The 19954-nt window shown below is 37.8% G+C and overlaps 3 protein-coding genes across 3 annotated transcripts in view; 1 reads left to right on the plus strand and 2 right to left on the minus strand.

The window, feature by feature from the left end:
• LOC141904790 (unconventional myosin-XV-like) overlaps positions 1–6637 on the minus strand; it is a 55800-nt gene extending 49163 nt beyond the window's left edge. Inside the window, exons 1-2 of the mRNA XM_074793463.1 lie at positions 6628–6637; positions 3624–3715 (exon numbers count right to left, since the gene is read on the minus strand). Of these exons, the coding sequence (XP_074649564.1) occupies positions 3624–3641 (18 nt within the window). The 5' untranslated portion in view covers positions 3642–3715; positions 6628–6637. The remainder of the gene's footprint in view (positions 1–3623; positions 3716–6627) is intronic.
• A 1506-nt stretch (positions 6638–8143) lies between these two features.
• On the plus strand, positions 8144–15464 carry LOC141903191 (bleomycin hydrolase-like). The gene is made up of 11 exons (XM_074791232.1): positions 8144–8261; positions 9608–9759; positions 9901–10050; positions 10339–10569; positions 10685–10777; positions 11028–11189; positions 11790–11948; positions 13534–13601; positions 13715–13829; positions 14012–14078; positions 14501–15464. The coding sequence occupies exons 1-11, from the start codon at positions 8246–8248 to the stop codon at positions 14650–14652; spliced, it is 1365 nt and encodes a 454-aa protein (XP_074647333.1). The 5' UTR covers positions 8144–8245; the 3' UTR covers positions 14653–15464.
• A 2587-nt stretch (positions 15465–18051) lies between these two features.
• On the minus strand, positions 18052–18963 carry LOC141904429 (lactosylceramide 1,3-N-acetyl-beta-D-glucosaminyltransferase-like). The gene has a single exon (XM_074793015.1). It carries the CDS (start codon positions 18961–18963, stop codon positions 18052–18054), a length of 912 nt encoding a protein of 303 aa, XP_074649116.1.
• Between the last annotated feature and the right edge of the window lie 991 nt (positions 18964–19954).

Consider the following 19954-nt stretch of genomic DNA (forward strand, 5'->3'; position numbering starts at 1 on the left):
AATAAAAAGACACATTTTCTAATATTTTCTAATAAATGAAAGTGAGCCATCAGAATCCCCATTCGCCGAGTATGCTTGTATGAGCAGTATGCACAACACATATTAGCAACACGTATTGGAGTTCATATTTCCTGTTAACCGTTACCTAAAATCGCATTTTGTTATGTATGTATTACTTACGAATGTCATCGAGTGGGTGAAGTAATTAATTGTTTCAGAGTCACGGCGCATTTTCGTTTCATCGCAAATTTTGTCGGATCTTATATAGTACGTAATACCCTTGTTAGCATGAATAACAGTTATTTCTACCCGTCCTGTTGGTGCGTCGGCGCCGATCTAGGAACGTTTCCAGGGAAAAGGGGGCAAAATCTCGCTGTGTGTTGGGTATAAAATCCACAAAAACCAAGAAGTAGCCAGTTGCTCAATCCACTCTAGTTAAAACTCTAGCCAACTTTTGAGCAACCGACCCCAGAACTCTAAATCCACTCACGTATATCGTTAGCAAATATAATAATTCAATGATAATAAGCTTTTAATTTTCGTTTTTCTAATGTTTATACCAACAGAGTTTCTATATCTATAGTCAGCTTAATCGCGACGCGTGGTCCGTCGAGAACGCGGAAGCTTGCGGACAGATTATAATATCATTGAGGCGCATTCCGATATCGTGAGCAATCGATTCTTTCAAGACGTTTTATTATCGTACGAAGAAGACGATTTCACAAAGGTAATTCGAAAAACGAGATTTACGATTTGGGTGTGACCGGTTTTTCTACGACGATAGAAAATTTAGGATATATATATAGATCAAAAACAAACTGAGCAACACGGAGATATCAGGGGCTGTAGCCGCTCAAATGTTGTTTAGAGCTTGTGGATACCATGGTATTTATCCACAAGTTAACTCTATCCAACTTTTAAGCCCCAAATCTGGAAAAAAAAACATCGTGGGCGAAAAATCAATCATAAAACGCAATTACAAACTTCCTATTGACATTAATCTTCCTTAGATAGGCCTACTATGTTACAAAATTACAAAAAGAGGATCTATGCTTGTTAATGACCAATAAGGCCACCAATACATGTTTGGAACAAATGGATTCTTTAACTTATAATTGAATTCATACTAAAATGTCCGACCCTGGCTATGGGATTGCCCCACAGTTTCTGGCGTTGGGATTGCCCAGTTTCTGGCTATGGAGATTAAGGATATTACTTGTGCAACGCCCTACCACTGCCTGGTGAGCCATTCAATCCAGAGCCATCCATCACACAAATGGTAATAACAGCTTTCCAATAATTTTTATACCACGGCAAACGCAAATATCGTCCATGGCGCATACAGCTCGTTTAGTATCAAATATAAATTGACTCGTATATCAGCAAATATTTAAGAAATGCCATAATCATTAAACGCATTTAATAGGCGGCTATATAGAGTTTCATGGCCACGTATTAATTATACATTATGCAGGAGAGTTGAAACGTAGTTTTAATATGTGAGTTATGCCAGGAAAGAGGGAGCGAGAGAGAGGGGAGAGAGCGGGAGAGAGAGAAGAGAGATCTGTAAGGCTCGGATAAAACGTCCTCGAGAAATGTTTTATTATTATATCGATCACCATAGTGATACAATCCACGGGGTAGGTTTGCACAATCATTAGCCCATTTTCATCCTTACAATAATCAATCTCATAAACGAGACCAAGAACCGTTTCGCACGTAAAAATGATTAATTCGTAAATCGAATTATACTTAATAGAACGAAAAAATTATTTAAAAAAATGTAAAACCTTTTTGCGTAACTGTGTTCAGGGCTGCGGTCCACTTGGTCAGTCAGATTTAAGACCAGTTTAAGACAATCTTAGTACTATAAACAGCAACTAGCAACTATCTATGAATTAAAAGCACTTTTTGATTTTAGGTCAAGATTGCGCAGCAAGGTCTTTCAATTTCATTTTTTGTTCGAATAATATCATTTGTGCCTGTTCATGTTTTTGTTATACTTAGAAGGAAACGAAACACAATCATATATATGTCCAATGTTTCAAGGACATTGTATATGTCTATAGAGTCCCCGGTAGAGTCAACAGCATAAGAACTGTTGTGTAATTAAAGGAACAGTTGTTGTTCTGGGGCCGTTTGCTTAAACAAGGTTTAAGACTCAAACAGTCTTTGAGAAACCGATCTAACAAGTCGTTAAAGGAGTGTTTAATTAACGAGAGTCGTTGAAGACTTTAACCAGTCGTTAGGCTTCTGGTTAGAAGTTAGAATTGAACGTTTGAGCAACCGGCCCTGAACTATTATTTCGAAGAAATCTATGTGAATAATTATCAATTAAAACAATGGTTGAATATAGATAAATATATGAATTACCTGTCGGCAAAATGTATCAAAATGATAATCCAAAGATAATCCCTAACAAGTATAATTACGTATACATATAGATGTATATATACGTAGGTAAAATCCTGAAGATTAATGAGTAACACTGATTCCGATAGAGTTATGATGCGGTACGAAAACCAATGGTCACAAAAACAGTATCGTAGTGAAGAATACCGTTGTCACTATTACAGTACGCTGAATTTGAGCAGCTCTGTGAATTAGACCCGTATAGATATCACCTGTATACGCATGTCCGTTACGTAGCGCATCGGAATTTTTGGCCCACACCTATTTATTAATAGTAATACTGGTTCTTGTCGTCCCGTATACACTGGTTTTATAGTCACATATATATAAACACACACGGAGTATACCTAAGAATCGACGAGCCATGCCACTGCACAGTACTCGTTAATTCCATTCACCCGATTCATTCATTCATTCGCTCGACCGCAATTTAGTTCTTTACAGCGAGGAATATGAATATGGTACTGGTATTTATCAACTGCTCGGGTGCAGTTCTGTCTCCCTCTCTCTCTCTCTACGCGGGGACGGGACTGACTCTCTGCAGCGGCTGCCTCATACGCAGAGAGACATCCGATATCATACAGCACCTTTACACGAATGTACTTCCGTTTTTGTCTGGGTTTTCGATGAGTCTCAACTTTCATTTGCAAATCCACCCCATGATCCCATTGGGAAACAGGCTTTTCGCATTAACACAAATCGCTGGTGCCAAGTTATATTGAAAAACCAGCCCGGTATTTTCTGTATATCCACTTCGAATCGCAGGAGCCCGTGAATATAATCACAGTTACCGTACAAGGAACAACAGAAGTGGAGACTACAGTAAAAATCAATGACTTTCAAAATGAAATTTCTATCAAAAAACAAACAAATAGATTTTCATTTAAATATTTCTCGTAATTCGTTTCTTTTTCGAGATTATTTGTCTGGATCAACTTTGTGTTACTTACCACAGTGATATATATGTATTAACTTTTCTATTTTTCGCTTCTTTTTTTCGTGTTAATATCTATGTAACTTTTGAGGATGTATGTGACGAATCGCACGTCAGATCAATCGATCAATCAATCAATATTGGGATTGGGTTAAGAATAATTCGATCGCTGAAACGAAAACTTTTTTCGACCGTAAATATTTCTCCGACTTGGAAGTACACCTCGAATAGAAAATACATATGATCTAAAAATCTGTCTGAAGTTTAATCTGTTTACCTGTGTGATGTCGGCCATGATTTGTGTATAACTAATCTGGGTTATCGACACTCCGGTTTTTATTCGTCATATCGTACGAGGCGTGATGGTAACTGAAACGAAAAAAGCAAACTAACAATCTTATTGACTTTTAACGAAGAAGTTGCCGAAATTAATGTGTCAAACTTATTGACATAAATCATTACAACAGAAATAATATCGAGATGAATAGAAACAACATTCTATCGAAGAGGTGACCTGCTTATAGGTGCTTGATTTCAAATGATATGTTGTATACCTGTCTGGACCCAGTTCCACAGATCTTAGTCCACCATATCTTAATTCATAACTAAGGAAATCTTTCAGATGTGAACGACCTCCTATGTCATAGACTATGAATATAAATATGAACCCCATTGGTAGGTTTATAGGATAATTATAGGATAATTAATACATGTATTTTTGCTAGTAGCGATAACCTGAGTCCAGTTCCACAGTTCTGAGTCAAATTTGACTCTTAAGAGTTGAAACAGTGAAAATAACTAACAACCGTGGAACCGGGCTCTGGACTATTTGCGTGGGATCGTTACAACATTTAAGCGTGAATTTATATACTATGCCTCATAATTCCCTGTACGCTGTTGTATTTTAAAAATATATATATATATACTCTATACTAGAATTGTCGTTGGTTGTCATTGTTGTTGGTTTTTCATTGAAAAATGGGGGGGGGGGGATCGTCGTGATATCAATTCCCGTTGCGGACTAAAACGTAATCACACCATACATATAAGTGACCCGAGGTGACCACCCGGCAAAAACTGTGATATACATATATACATATATACAACAGGAGCAGACGCCTAGTTCTCATTCATTATTCAAAACCATGGAAACGAGAAAATAAATGACGAGGAGATAAAAACTGGAAGAGTACTCCGTGACGTCACAGTTATTGGATTTCTGTTAGACGTGTACTTATCATCGAACAAGGGAAAATATTTACAGGTGGCACTGATAATGAATAATTCAATAGATCTATATTTCATTTTAACAGCTCCGTAGCGGCGAATCGTATTAAGCGAGCTAGAAGCAGAAATACTCACACGGGAAAAAGGTGAATTATTTAAAACTGTTCCATAGTATCCGCAGCGATAACCCGCGGTAAATCTAGCTATCCGATCCGCAGCGGATATCGCAACGACAGGACCATGGGTCTACGTTAGTCAGAATTAGTTCATATCGATCGATTTTGAATTCGTTAATCCTAATATCGTCATAGGAGCCCCATAACGTAACATTGATTTCTAAGTTTTAAAAGTATGATCCCCGCACGAGAATAACATTAAAAAGATTTGAGATTCACTTTTCTAATTGGTGTTTACTGTTTATTTATAGTTGATTTATTACTTCGGCTAAAGGGAATTGAAACACGTGGAAGACCGACAGACCATTAGCGCACCTGGTGGATGCTCGCTTGCCACAAGTGGAATCCTCGATTGTCACTTGCGGTTCCTCATTAGAACGAAAAAATCCATAAATATATCCATTTTGTAACTGCTTAAATCCATAGCCAAATTCAATCATTTTGACCAGAAGTCGGTGAAATGTGTATGGTGGACATTCTTAGCAGCCAACGTTCACACAGAGCCGCCCTTTGATATCACCGAACACAGTGAGTATTTGGATACTCCACGGGGTCATCCCCAAAGCGCGTGGTCGGAGACATTGTACCGATGACACTGTGTCTTTAACCTCTCTGAACTCTGAAAAGCGTTCACACACTTTAACCCGAATCACGATGTTCACGCTACAGTTTGACTTCGACTTAACACGTTGCCGCTAACGATTACATATTTCTAAGATATTTGAAATCCTCTTAAAAAAGACACGATAATTGGTATCCTTGTGTGATATTGACGCCTCGGATCTATACTTAAGAACCATCAGGTCTCGCTTGTACCGTTCCGTCGCCGGATGTAGAGAATTTCGAGGCTCGATAAAAATCGAAATTTTCGAAATTATGCGCATACACTTCATTAGCGCTTCCGGGAAACGCTGATCACACGTAGTTAATACACATTGACACGTTACAGGTCGGTCGTATTGAAAACAGACGCATTCTCGCAGAGAGGTGGATGGAGAAAATACATCAGCACAGGACTGGTACGATATATGTATCACGTCAAACCGGAATTCAATTCACTCCAGTCGAGTATAAAACATCCAGCAGCAACGACGAACATACGATGTTTAATTGACTGACATTTTATGAAGGTGGAATATAATCACACGGGCAGACATATTGCGAAACATTGAAATTCTCTCCACACGGCAGACATTATATAGACTTATGACTCCGAGATATTCACAACATCAACCAGTCTAAAACGTTATTTCGGCCTCATTTATAATTGCTTGGAGTTGGGATTTTTTCATGAAAAAAATGGGAGGGCGAAATCGAAAAAATAAAAGAGATAGAAACAAAATTCTTTATAACAGGCGTTTTAAAATGAACAGGAAAAAAATAAAAGTAGAACTTTTTTTATTATTTGAGTATTTTCCACATAAGATCTCATTCCGTACAGCCTGTAACCAGCCCATTCAAATAGTCCGTACAGTCTGTACCAGCCCATTCAAACATTCCATACAGCCTGTAACCAACACATTCAGACATTCCGTACAGCCTGTAACCAGTCCATTCAAACAGTCCGTATTAGTCTGTAACCTACCCATTCAAAAATCCGTAAACAGCCTGTAACCAACCCATTCACATATTCCGTACAGTCCTGAGCACATGTGAAGTGTGGACGATTTGTTTTTTGAAATTGCGGGTTAAATTTCAAATGTACATTTGTTGTTTTGGTTAATTTTTATCGTAATGCAAACAATAGGCTATAGGTAGGCCTAATTGTCATAGCTATAGCGATATTGTAGGTAAATATCTACTCCCAAGTTTTCCCAATTAAGACTGTGTCGAGACCTCAAGCGATAAATGGAGTAAATAGATAGGACAGTCACTTACCGTATGGTGGAATAATCCTGAAATATTTGCGGACCCAGGACCGTATAGGTTATGACTATGAAAGAAGGCAGTCTTTCGTGTGTTCTCGGCATACTTTTTACTCTGTCAATGTAACACAAAGAAACCACTGTCAACGAAGTCATGAAATTGCCCATAAAATCATAATCATGAATATAGACTTTCATAAGACATAAAACCAGCTCCAAATGTGACCTAATTCACGATAAGTATTTATAAGTTCACTTGATTGATGTCTTGTTTTAGGGGTGAAAGCCCTATAGTAGGTACTGCAGCGTGCGGTTCCAGACCCGATCCAGACTAAAGGTATGTCGAGATATATTCATGGTGTTGTGGTAGTCATAACCTGTCTGTGGTTAAGTTTCACGATCGGATATTTTCACAAACCACATAAGCCCTTCCAAGTTGGTATAAGCCTATCCGATCATAAAAGCTTACCACCAACGATAGGTAACTGGCGGCGTTTCGGTCTCTTTTGTTGTCATTTTTCATTGAGATTTTTAGATGCACGGTCTGACAAACAAGTGAGTTGGATTCAACACCGGCTTATACTACAAAATTCCTGTAAATTCAACCGCCGATCCAGTTTGCACGTATTTCGATCCGATTTCAAAATAAAACCGGGGAACTTCATTTTAACGACCTCAGATAAAATGGTGTTATTACAAAACTGCAATTTTATCTGGTCACCTGCGAATTGAGTTTTGTGAAAAGAGTCCATATTACTTCGTTCACGGAAGGTATTTTTGGCTGTAAATTGATAAATCAATGAGGGACATCCCTCTTCAAAATTAAAACAATACCGGGTAGTTAAAAAGTGTCCAGTGACCATCTGATCTGCCGTCCGATGTCGACAGTTTTGTTCCGACGCACAGGGGGACTTTTCTTGGCGGATGGTACCTGTGGGATTTACGTGCAAAGAGAGTTATTCATTTTTCCACAAAGGCAAACCAAACTCTGACCAAAATTCAATTTTTAATCATTCCCTTTTACTATTAATGATGTAAAATGTCTATCATGTATTCTATTGTTATATATTTATTTGATGACTATTGGTATTCAAAGATATTAATTTTACAATCTACAGTATTCACTGTAGTTTTTTTTCTAGTACGTATAGTAACATTTTTTCCGTTTTGAAAAACCTTTGAAAATCATTTACATTAACAACATTAGAAAAATAAAGCGGGAGAAAAATCAAAGTATCTTCACGAATCAGCGAATTCGTAATTGTCTATTGAAAGGGGATAGCGATCATATCCACAGGGGCTCGTATCAGAGTTGTAGGTAATGTAAAAACGATTAGTCTGTTAAGTCCGATGTCTAAATAGTACCGGTATATATATAAAATAACATAACAATATGTGTTATTTTATATATACTATAGACATTGGATTAACAGATTATCGTTTATACATTACCTACAACTCTGATACGAGCCCCTGTGGTCATATCATGTATACATTCTACAGAATTAATTTTTTGAATAAGCCGTCGGCTCTCGTCGGTTTCCAGTCAGCTCAGATGGTTCCGGTCGGCTCCGGTCGGTTTCAGTCGGCTCCGGTCGGTTTTTAGCGGCGCAATGGTCACATGATTAAAAATGGCGTCGACCATCGGTAAGTAAAAATCCAAGTCATGATAACAAATTTTACGATTTTTTACTTGAATCCGGGATCCAGTACCATAGTTTTCGGCTAAGTTTGACTATAGAATGGAGACATGGAAATGGAACAACTTCTCGAATGGAACTGGATCAATAGTCCCCACACAGGACTGGTTCCACTCGCCAGTAAAACGTCCAAAGGCAAAAACTCAACATTTTGGACACCTGTGTTGTGTAGCCACGTCACGCGCTGTACTGTAGGCCTACGACTCGTGAATTTATTTGTTTATGATACACTTTTTTCCTTTGTCATTTTGCTCAATTCAGTAGAGCATACATTTCAGTTAGGACGGCCTAGTCTAGTACCTAGCCCAAGGACTGGAGGATAATTTTCTGACCCTTCAATTCAATTTCACTAAATTTTTATCATTTCTCCGATCAATGCCAATCCGTTGAAAAATGGGGGGGGGGGGTGAGGATGTTGACCATGGTTTACCAGCATCTTAAGGATAGATTGGTAGGCCTATGACCATAAAAATGTTTCGCGATCTATTACTTTTTAAATGCGATCATGTATGTACTAACAAAGCTTTTTCTCTCTGTTGGCCGACCGTGTGTCTGTCTATAGGCCTATATGTCTCTGTATTACTGATTTTTCACTGAGTGTTGCTCGTGTAGTGCTGAAAACGGCTTTTGCAGCCCGTAACGTGGTGCCGCCTACATTGTTTTGTTATGCAAATGAATAGGTGATGAGCGTCTTGACTTATTGACATTATTATTAGGATGTTTAAAATTTTCCGACTTAGTAATGATGGCTTGTTATCATCCCTGCTAGCTGTCATTCCCCTAAGGTGAACCCGTAACGACGACTGGTATTCAGACTAAAAATGACCCCTCTGCCTCTGGGGCCCTGTAATTTTGAAACCCGAATGTAGACCATGGCTAAATAAGTAATCTCTACTGATTTGCCCAAAAAAATCTTTTTTTCAAGTAGCATTTGCATGTAATTTTTTTATGGTCTAACTGCAGTTTAGGTAACCTTTCTACTTAGTCTGTAGCATCGTTGATGGTAAGCTTTTAAATCGGGTTGTGAAAATATCCAATCGTGAAACTAAACCACAGACAGGTTACTGATTACTTAGTCAGTAATCAGTCTGTGGTTTAGTTTCATGATCGGATATTTTCATAGTATAAGCCCATCCGATTACAAAAGCTTACCACCAAAGATTAGGTAACTCAGTACTTTCCACTGTGTGGTGCTAGTGTAATTAAAGAACAGTGTAATGGTTAGGTTAGGAATAGGTGCATAACCATAAGGGACGCCTCAACTGCAGTCGCTCCATTATTGCTATTTTTCAGGAATCTCTAGCGATGACATCGCTGCTTATCGCAAAACATACGCGGGAAATCCGAAAAATAAACTGTCAGAAGCTATATGCCATAAATACGATTTCATCGACTTCTGTATGACAGGAAAACACTGCAATGCAAAACACGTCTTTAAACATAAGGTAATGAGTCGTAGGAGGCCTAGTACTTGGCCCTTTTTGTTGCCAAGATAAGTTTTCTATAAATGTTTTCTTAAAGGTTTTCGCTGTAGACACCAAACAACGATCGGCGATGCAGTCTTCGCTATTTCATTTTCATTTTAGATTGCTGAAGTGAAACCGATTTCTAATCAGAAAGCAACCGGAAGATGCTGGATTTTTGCTCTTCTCAACGCGGCCAGAGTTCCTTTTATGAAGCACTTCGAAATTGATGATTTCGAATTCAGTCAAGGATACATCTTTTTCTGGGATAAGGTAAGAGCTTGTAAAGTTTGTAACAGCGTTAGATTGAGGGTAACTGAACTCCGTTATAGTTATAGTCGTAAACCGTCTTGAAGTTCACTCAGGGGGTTTGGGAATTGGTATTTGTTATGACTAGATTTTTTACAAGGAATTTAATTCGATAACAAATTCCATGTTAGGAAATAGTGGTTGAAACATTGTGGTGAGTTAAACTCCTTATCCACCAAGCCAAGAAGACAGGACAAATGAAGACACACAGGTTTCAATGATAAATCGTTTTATCAATTGGTATAATTCTAGGTCGAACGCGCGAATTACACTCTGCATACATATCTAGAATGCGCGAAGAAGAAAGAACCAGTTGATGGACGCCTCGTGCAGTATTTATTGCATAATCCGGCTGAAGACGGCGGCCAGTGGGACATGATGTATAATATCATCAATAAACACGGTCTCGTACCAAAATCTGTGTGGCCTGAAAGTTACTGCACAGAAAACAGCCGCAGGATTAACTCGTTGCTGTGTAATAAGGTATTAGTTTTTTGTTCTGAGATCTTAGTGAAATATCCTAAAGAATTAAGCTCAATGCGGAGAATTTCACAAATGTGTGAAATTTCTGTAAGTCTCGTTTTACTCGTAATTTCAGATGCGTGAGTTTTGCAGGCGTCTGTACAAATTGGTCGAAAATGAGGCTACGGATGAGCAAATCGAAACCGAACGGAAGCAAATGATGGAACAGGTTTGTATTTTAATTTCGTACTTTTGTGTTTGATCGACATTCTGACGTATGGGTTGTTAAATTTTTTGGTTGTTTAGTTGGGTCTTATAAATTTTTTAATTTTCGCTTATGAATTTCTTGCAAATACCATTCGTAATAAGCCCATGTTTTCCATCGGTCCCAAATAAAGGACTTTTACCTTAGTAGGCTTTCGTTAAACATTCTGGAATTGTTGTTTGTAGATGAAATATGTATTTGTCTCGTTTGTCAGATTTTCCACGTTTGTTCGATTGCGTTCGGCTGCCCGCCTGAAACGTTCACCTGGGAATATTACAACAAAGATACTCCGAAATCATTCAAGAAACTCGGTCCGATCTCTCCTCATGACTTCTACCACGAACACGTGAAACCACACTTTAACATATTCGACAAGGTAAGTTGATAATCGAGCATTTATTAGGATTGATCGATTGATTTTCATGGAACATGATTACATTGTAAAACATTAATGAACTATGAATTAAGTTGTTAAGAGTACTACTGTAACTCTAAATGGGGCAGACAAGAATCCTAAATAAGATCATAGGTGTGATCCACATCAGAGACCAGTTGTGCGGTTATGGCTTAGATTTAAGTCCAGTTTAAGACACCATCTTAGTTCTATAACCAAACTGACAACTTAAGACGAGTTTAAAGATTTGCGGCCACTGTTGAGTCATGACTACGCAACTGGAGCCTGATGGGTTTGTTTTGATTCAGCCTAGTTTTAAGTCGAACTGATAGTTATTGAATGTGTGTGGATACAGGAGCTGCAATTGATTTAGATTGTTCTGGACCACTGAAAATCCCGTTCATGAGAAATCTAGATTAAACATCAGATTTTACATACGGTGCAACACTCATCAATTCATCAGTTTGGCTACATATCGAGGGGGGTAAGAGGAATGTATAGCGGGGGGGGAGGGAGACTGAGTTGACACTGATGCCAATAACTTGTCAAATAAACTGATATGCCGTTGTATTTTTTCGGTAGATTTGTATTGTGAATGACCCTCGTAAAACGAGTCCGTATAATGAAATGTACACAGTGCAATATTTGGGAAATATGATGGGAGGACGTCCTACTTTATACAACAATCAAGACATTGAGGTTCTGAAAAAAGCGGCTGCCGATTCTATAAAAGAAGGCGAGGTAATTATTAGCCCACTTGCAGGGTCCGATCTAAGGAATGAAAGCCACTTGCCCGGTGGGCAAGCATATCTGAAAGTTAGCTTGTCCCCTCCAAAAGCTACTTGCCCTTCACAGGCAGTCCGATTGGTGGCACTATCATCCGTTGTATCGAGTTGGAAAAAATCTTTGTGACATAAAGTTGCACTAACCTGGCGGACAAGTGATAATGATAACATACTTACCCTGATGAGAATATACTTGTCCCGGGCAATCGCACAAGTGCTTAGATCGGACCCTGCACTTGGGACTTTGGTCCCAGCGGGCAATTGCGTTCACTTATCGTCCGTCCGTAGACGGAATCCAGTTATTTTGGGAAGTTTTGAAGACGCTTCTATGTAATGTCTTGATATTTGGGTTACACATGTTTCTACCCTAGACGCATCTTCAGCCCAAAAACTGGCCCTGTCAGAATCAAGATGGCCGACTGGCAGCCATTGTTGTTCGCCAAAATCAACACTTTTTACATATTTTTGAAATTTTTGAAATGGTCGTCCTATGACCTTTTTTGTGCCCAAAAATGTCAATTTTGGCCTGAATTCTGAGTCCTATAGCTTCCTACTGGTTTGCCATTTCTCATTGCAATTGCTGATGGGTATTCTTTGGAAACGGGTGTTTTATACCTGAGGCAGGTATTTTTGATCAGCCAATCATGATGAAATTGGCGGCCATATTGGTGTCATTAGTACTCATTCATAGGTGGGAAAAAGTTTTTGGACATTATATTGATACCTAAGCATATTTTGTTACTGCAGTAAATTAGAAAGTTGTAGCTTATAACGTTTTCCATGATTGTCGTGAGTTTCAAGGTCATTGGTTTTTGTATATGGCCACCAGGGGGCGTTGAATAATACAATATCTTAGTATTTCTGTATTATATTTGTACCAATGCATATTTTGTTACCACAATCAACTGCTAAGTAGTAGCTCATGACATCCTCCATGATTGTGGTGAGTTACAAGGTTATTGGGTTTTGAATATGATCACCAGGGGCGCTGAATAGTAGAATAACTTAGTATTTCCATATTAAATTGGTAATTGCATATTTTGTTATCATAATCAGTTACAAAATCAGAGCTGCTGACATTTTCTATGATTGTGGTGATTTCAAGGTCTGGTTTTTGTATATGGTCACCAGGGGCGTTGAATAATTAAATTGTTAGATTGTTGAGCGTTTGAAACCACTTCCCAAGTGGGCATGGTGTCCCTGGACCCCTAGTCAATCTGTTTATTTTTATCATCGTTTATCAAATACATGGATAAAATTATAAAATTATTAGATTATTGTCAGGGGTCATGATAGTGATATGCCACTGGTACTAAGGTTCTCAGTGAACATCAACTTAGCTGGCGATTTTATTCAGGCGAGATTAGTGCATTTTGCGCTGCATTCATTGCCTAATTGATAGCTACATTTTGAAATATTTGGAATAGATTGAACTAGTACTGCTTTCGTAATGACGAAATTGATCTCAGTTCTTCTTGCAATAACGAATTCATTCTGATTACTTGATGTTTCTCACTGTATTCGTGTTACCCTGTTTGCAGCCGGTTTGGTTTGGATGTGACGTGGGAAAATTCTTCCACAGAGTGAAAGGAATAAATGACCCTCAAGCGTAAGTAGCTAAGCAATGTTTATCCATCATATTCAGCATTCAGTATATGTTTCTTATCACGAAAATGTCCGTAGTTGACTATATTTTTTGCTTATCAATTTTTATTCTTACAGATTCGATTACAATCTTCTATTCGGAGTGACAGTGCAAGAATTAGACAAAGCCGATCGACTGATCTTCGGGGAGTCAATGATGACTCATGCGATGGTCCTAACAGGATTATCGGAGGTATGAAAACCCTTTCCGTTGGCCCATAATTTTAGATTTATCCTTAGATTTTTCAGTTTGCAAAATTTAAATTCGATTCCCTGCTTAATTTGAGTTAGCCGTTGATTAATTGTATCGGCCAATACGCCTGATACATCGTTGAATTTTCATCGGTTGATGTGATTGGTTGTTTATTTATCAAGGATGAAGACGGTAAGCCAACGAAATGGCGAGTCGAGAATTCATGGGGCGAAGATGGCGGAGACAAAGGTACCTTTGTATTTTACGGATTTAGGATCTGTTCATAAACTTCATAGACTATTCTTCCTCTCAACATAAATGATTAACATGGCTTTCATCGGGGCATGGCTTGGATATCTAAGTGGCGAGGGTGAATGATTGCAACATTTGACTCTAGTCTATAATTCCAGGAGCCAGATATTTGTTCTCATTGCCTCTCTGCATACAGGAGTCATTAAGTACATGCACTGATAAACGACTCATGTATGACGAGTTCCGTAGTTTTGGTGCTAGCTGCTCAACAGTTAGTTTAACCGGTGGATAATTGATACAGTGGCGATCGAAACCACATTGTTGACCCTGCCATTTGTGGCCGTTTCTTTTATTCAGACCTGTTTTAGTTTAGAATGCTTAGATCTCATTGATGAGGTGTTTTTATTCCAATTTTTCAGGATATATGGCTGCATCTGATGAATGGTTTTCTGAATATGTTTACGAAGTAGTAGTCGATAAGAAGTTCCTTCCGAAAACAATTGTCGACATTCAGGAGAAAGCGCCTATAATTCTGCCAGCCTGGGATCCAATGGGCGCTCTAGCGTGTTAACAATAGCATAAAAATAGGTTTAAGATATTTCAGTTGTTTTTAGCCCACTTGGGACTTTAATCCCAGCGGACTATTGTGTTCACTTTTTGTTAGTCGTCCATCATCTGTCTGTATGGTTGCTCATGACATGTTCTATGATTCTATTCTCTGGACCTAATTTAAAAGTTCTTGACCCAGTTTCACAGTTCTGAACCTAATTTCAAATTTCTTTACCCAACCACAATTTAGCATCCAATGTTGATCATGGGTTCGTATCCGGTTGCGCAGTTCTGACCCAAAATTCAGACCGCAGCAACTGGTGTCAAAATGGACAAATTTTGTCATGGGCAACCTCTCTTTTGGTGCCCTTTATTTCACTAGATAAATTTTTGTGCTGTTTCATGAATGTATTTTGATGTCAAAACTGAAATCGATTGTACTCATTATGAATGTTGAGATTATTTCTATCAATAATATTATGATTTTTATTATTCAATAAGAACAGAAACCTATAAAATAGATGATATCTCATGAAATCAAGTTTTGATTGAATTAGTAATTTTTTCCTCTTCTGCATACTTGAATAATGACTGGAACTCGGCTCCATAGTGTTGTGAGCTACCTCATGGAAAAACCCTTACGTACAACTGTGGAACTGATGTCTGGGATGTTAGCATGTGGACCATAAACGAAGGTGTTGTCTGTGTGTGGGCATCTCTGGGATAAGGCAATTACTGAAGCTGGATCAGGGATATTAATAGCTTAGCTGCTGATGCTGGATTTAGGATGAAGTATCTACCTAAAAATCTAGATTTATATTATAAAAGAAATATATGGAAAAATAGAATAGCAAAGGGTTTTTTTGTGAAATTATGTATTTATTGTTTTAGTCGTGCATTTTCAAAATCAGAGGATTTCCACTAGCTTACATTCAACAAATTATTTCACGCCTATTTTCACAACGAATGCAAAGAAACACTAGAAATCCCTGTATTTCTTGTGGACTTAGTCCCACTGTCCTGGCCTCTACTTCCACAGTTGTGGACCCAGCCAATTAAATCCTCAAAGGGGAACTTTGGTTTTGTAACTGTGTTTTTAAACTTATACATGTACGATGTTTAGAAAATCATATTTCCCTCCGCCAAAAATAACCACCACCACCGCATTCTCGGAGATTGACAAGAGTCTTCTTCAGGTCAATACGACAATCTTGAGGGCAATAATAAATATCTGCATACACATATCGTCTCAACACGCACAAAGAGCAAATTCATAGCGTATTGATATCCCACAGATGCACCTGGACAATTTTTCAAAGTCGATTCTTGGCGACCAACTATTCCAAGGTCAGGATACTTTATGTTTTATTCGCTTCTTCGCCCGTAAAAACGGTAGATATTGCATATATAGAAAAACTCCGTAATAACCACGCGAGAGTCTGAATGGTCAGTTTATTTCAGTGGGCATTATTGGAGCCAGTGGGTATTCAATTTCGCTTTTATTATTAGTCGCCGTATTGTTGATTTTCCATCAAGTTTATATAAGCTTACATGCCGAGTTTATTGAGGTGTCGTCGCGCCGTCCGTGATTAGCCCAGCGGAATCTTCATGCAACAAACTCGACAGTTGGGATACAGGGCCCTACCCTCGTGTCATATGCGAAAATACATATGACAAATAATATGGAAAATACATGGTCAGCAGAAATATCGGGGTGGCCAAGGCCACATTTTCAATCAATACGAAGTGGCATCATGAGTTATTTGTCTGCATACGAGAGTCAACGATAGAACTTCGAGGCCATTTGCATCCTAAACACTCAACAAATAATGAGACATTATTTTACACGTCGTGTATCCAAAGATTACATCCACATTTATTCATTTATCGTCGTATCAAATTGATACGATAAAGAAAGGCATAAAGATACAGAGAAAGAATACATTAAGAATCAACATAATCGAAAGCAAATGTTCACCGATTAAGTACTACTATATATCGTTTTACCGATTCAACACTGGGTTAACACGGCTGTTCTACAAATCATTACCAGCTATTTTTTGAGTCCGTGTTAGAAGTATGCGAGGGCAGATTATACAATTCAGATCTGCGCCATAGAGTGTATGGCTGTAGGAAATATTCACACGGGACAACAGAACATGTGTTGGAAATTAATTCCACCAAAATTGGTACACCAGATGACCATGGACATTATAAGTTCGCTCTGAGTGAACTGGAATTATCGATCGTACATCGTACTATAGTATAGGAATATATCGTTATTGAAATTCTAGTGACATTGCCCAATAATAAACAATTCTACTAATGTAGCACGATAGTAATTGCAAATGTGTTGTTTCATACCAGAGGTCGAACGGTCGAGGTTTGAAAAATATAAAAAATATCATAAATTTCTAACCACAATCGAAACAAAATTTCAAATATATTGATCACTCCGAGTCACGATAGTACGCAGACAGTGGGTATACCTGCCTGTCTGTCTGTATTTTGGGTATACCTGTAACACCCAAAATACTCAAATTTCAGGCTGTCAAGTGGCCCTACTGATCCTTGCCAAAAGTGTTTCTACATTCTATATGTGCTAAACATCTCTGCTTTTCCTAAATAAAAAAATCCACCAGCAGTCACGTGCGATAAGACGTCACGAATGTTTCATTTTTTTGTATACGTCCGTGGACGTATATGAATTAGTTCCTACGTATGTCCATATCTCACCTGTCAATGGAAACACAATCACCATGTGGAAGTGCATCGTATACCTGAAACGATACTAAGGGATGTGGAGCATTCTCGTGAGTCGGGTTGAGTCTCCAAAATATTGAAAAACAAGAATATTAAGCCCCTCAAAAAGCGATGATTTTTAACAAAACTTTAAAAAAATACTGACAAAGTATTTTCTTTTCGTATCCAAGATTATCTATTTGGACAATTCTGTGTTACGCCAATATGTGAGAATAAAGATGATGATACCAGCGCGTGATTACCTCTTTGGGCTTATAGGGGATGAAACCTTGTATCTCCGCAGTGTCCGGGTCCTTTTTGTAAAATATAATAACATTCGTAATCAGTTCATTTCTAATGCTGCCGGGTCTGTTATGGTAAAATTGATTATGATTTCTCTATCAATTTTTTCAGCATTAGCGATTTATATAATCAATGGATTAGGACGAGGCCTGCGGTCTGTAAGAAAAGTGTCTTGCAGGCGCTTTCAAATATAGTATATACGTACTTTTTGCATCAGAAAAACTGGTGAGTAAATTCCCGTATGCCCTGTCCCATTTCAATTTGTTTGTACTTTATTTTCTTATGTATCTTCCAACCATTTTGTTTGAATTGATACAATAAATGAATTATGAATTGTTGACACTTAGGTTCTTTCTAAATTATGTGGAAGCAGTTTCTATACGGGACATTTAGTCAAATCTATCTGCTTAGATTGCGTTAACACAGCGCAACACGCTCGTTCAATCAATTCACAAACATAAGCGTAAAATGCTGTGAAAATGAAACAATTACCGTTTATTCTTTCGATACCGGCTTTTTCTGCTACGATACCCGTCAAAAATACATCTTCCAAAAACAACGGCTTCGTCGTTCGGCTAACATCGTACAGCTTTTTTACAGTACGATACGGGAATAAGTAACCTGAACCTAGACAATAATCGGGGTATACGCGTCCTGAATATTCGTCTTCGCTGACACCCCATTTCTTGTAAAATTGCGAGTTTTTATCACGAACTGGTGTGGCGTTTCTCTTAACTCGCCCAACTATATAATCAGCCTTATCGTCTCTCGTAGCCTCCAATTTCGACAGTAGCGTTTTTAATAACGGTAAATTGACGTACAAATCGTCATCAGTTTTAGTAACGAACTTCACGTTTTCGCACGATTCGTCGTTTAACCATTGAATAATGGACATCGTTTTCAGCGTTAAGTTTCGGTAACTGTCGACGTAATTCGCAACGACGATATCTTTATATTTATCGGACTCGGCGCGTACTTGATTCGCGATGCCTTCCGTGTTGTTCAGTCCCAAGAAAAAAACCACACTTGCGTTGTATCTAGCTGCCCATGTTTGCCTGATTCGTTGTCTGGCGTAGAATTTTGCCATAGCCGAGGGTACTACGAACAAATACTCATGGTGGATTGCCGAACATCGTGTATTTATGATGTACCTGAATTGAGGAAACGTCCATTTAGTTGAGTCCTCTTTTTCTTTCTTTGTAACAGTACTTTCATTTATACCATTACCGGAATCGTCAGCTATCCATGCATTTGTTTTACCGTGAAATGTACTACCACTCGTGACCATCTTGATCCGCATCGGTCTGATGTTCATCACCGGTTTTAACTCAACTTTCCGCTGTCCGATGTACCGTATCGAACAAAAATAGGTGAAAACAGCGAATAAGCATAGATAAAATAATGCTCTGAGGATAGCTTCCATTTTGACAATCCTGGCCGTTTCAGGAAAGTTCTCGATACTATGTTCAATATAATGATCCGACCAAGAATCATCTATTGAATTATAATTATTCCGAATCAGTGACTTGAAATTGAATCCCATGTGCTACTAAGTACCACAGGGGGAGTAGCCACATGTATGTATGTATGTACGTACGTAACATACATATGTATGTATGTATGTACGTACGTAACATACATACGTACGTACGTACGTACGTACGTATGTACACAAAAAATGAAAAACATGAAAATAATAACAATTTCTACTTGAATTAGTCGCGAAACTCATAAAAAATGAAAAATAATTCTCACACACTCGAATTTATTTTTCATTTTTACTCGCTAGAAAAAAGTGTGAGTAAAGTGTGAGTGAAATAAATTCGAGCGTGTGAGAATTATTTTTCATTTTTTATGAGTTTCACTCCTAATTCAAGTAGAAATTGTTATTATTTTCATGTTTTTCATTTTTTAATGAACTCGACCATTCAACCTTTAACCTGAAAGCCCATTACCCCTATTACTCTTAAAATATTCATATACATGAATAAAATATATATGAATAACATATAAATTGATAGATTATTCAATATAAAAGTGTGAGTAAAAGTAACGAGTAATTAACAAGCTTTTATAGAATAGATATATAGATATATTTTAAACATATTTCAATATTTATATTTTATATGAGTTAGATTTTTAAACATTAAAAGTGTGAGTAAAGAATGAGTGAAATAATTCATATTTAAAACAGTGAATATTTATATTTGAATGAGTTTTAATAAAAGTTTTGTTATTAAAATGAAGACAGAAGAAGAAGAACCCAACTTTAAAATCGA

The sequence above is a fragment of the Tubulanus polymorphus genome, chromosome 4, assembly GCF_964204645.1.
Source record: "Tubulanus polymorphus chromosome 4, tnTubPoly1.2, whole genome shotgun sequence".
In the NCBI taxonomy this organism is placed as follows: domain Eukaryota; kingdom Metazoa; phylum Nemertea; class Palaeonemertea; order Tubulaniformes; family Tubulanidae; genus Tubulanus; species Tubulanus polymorphus.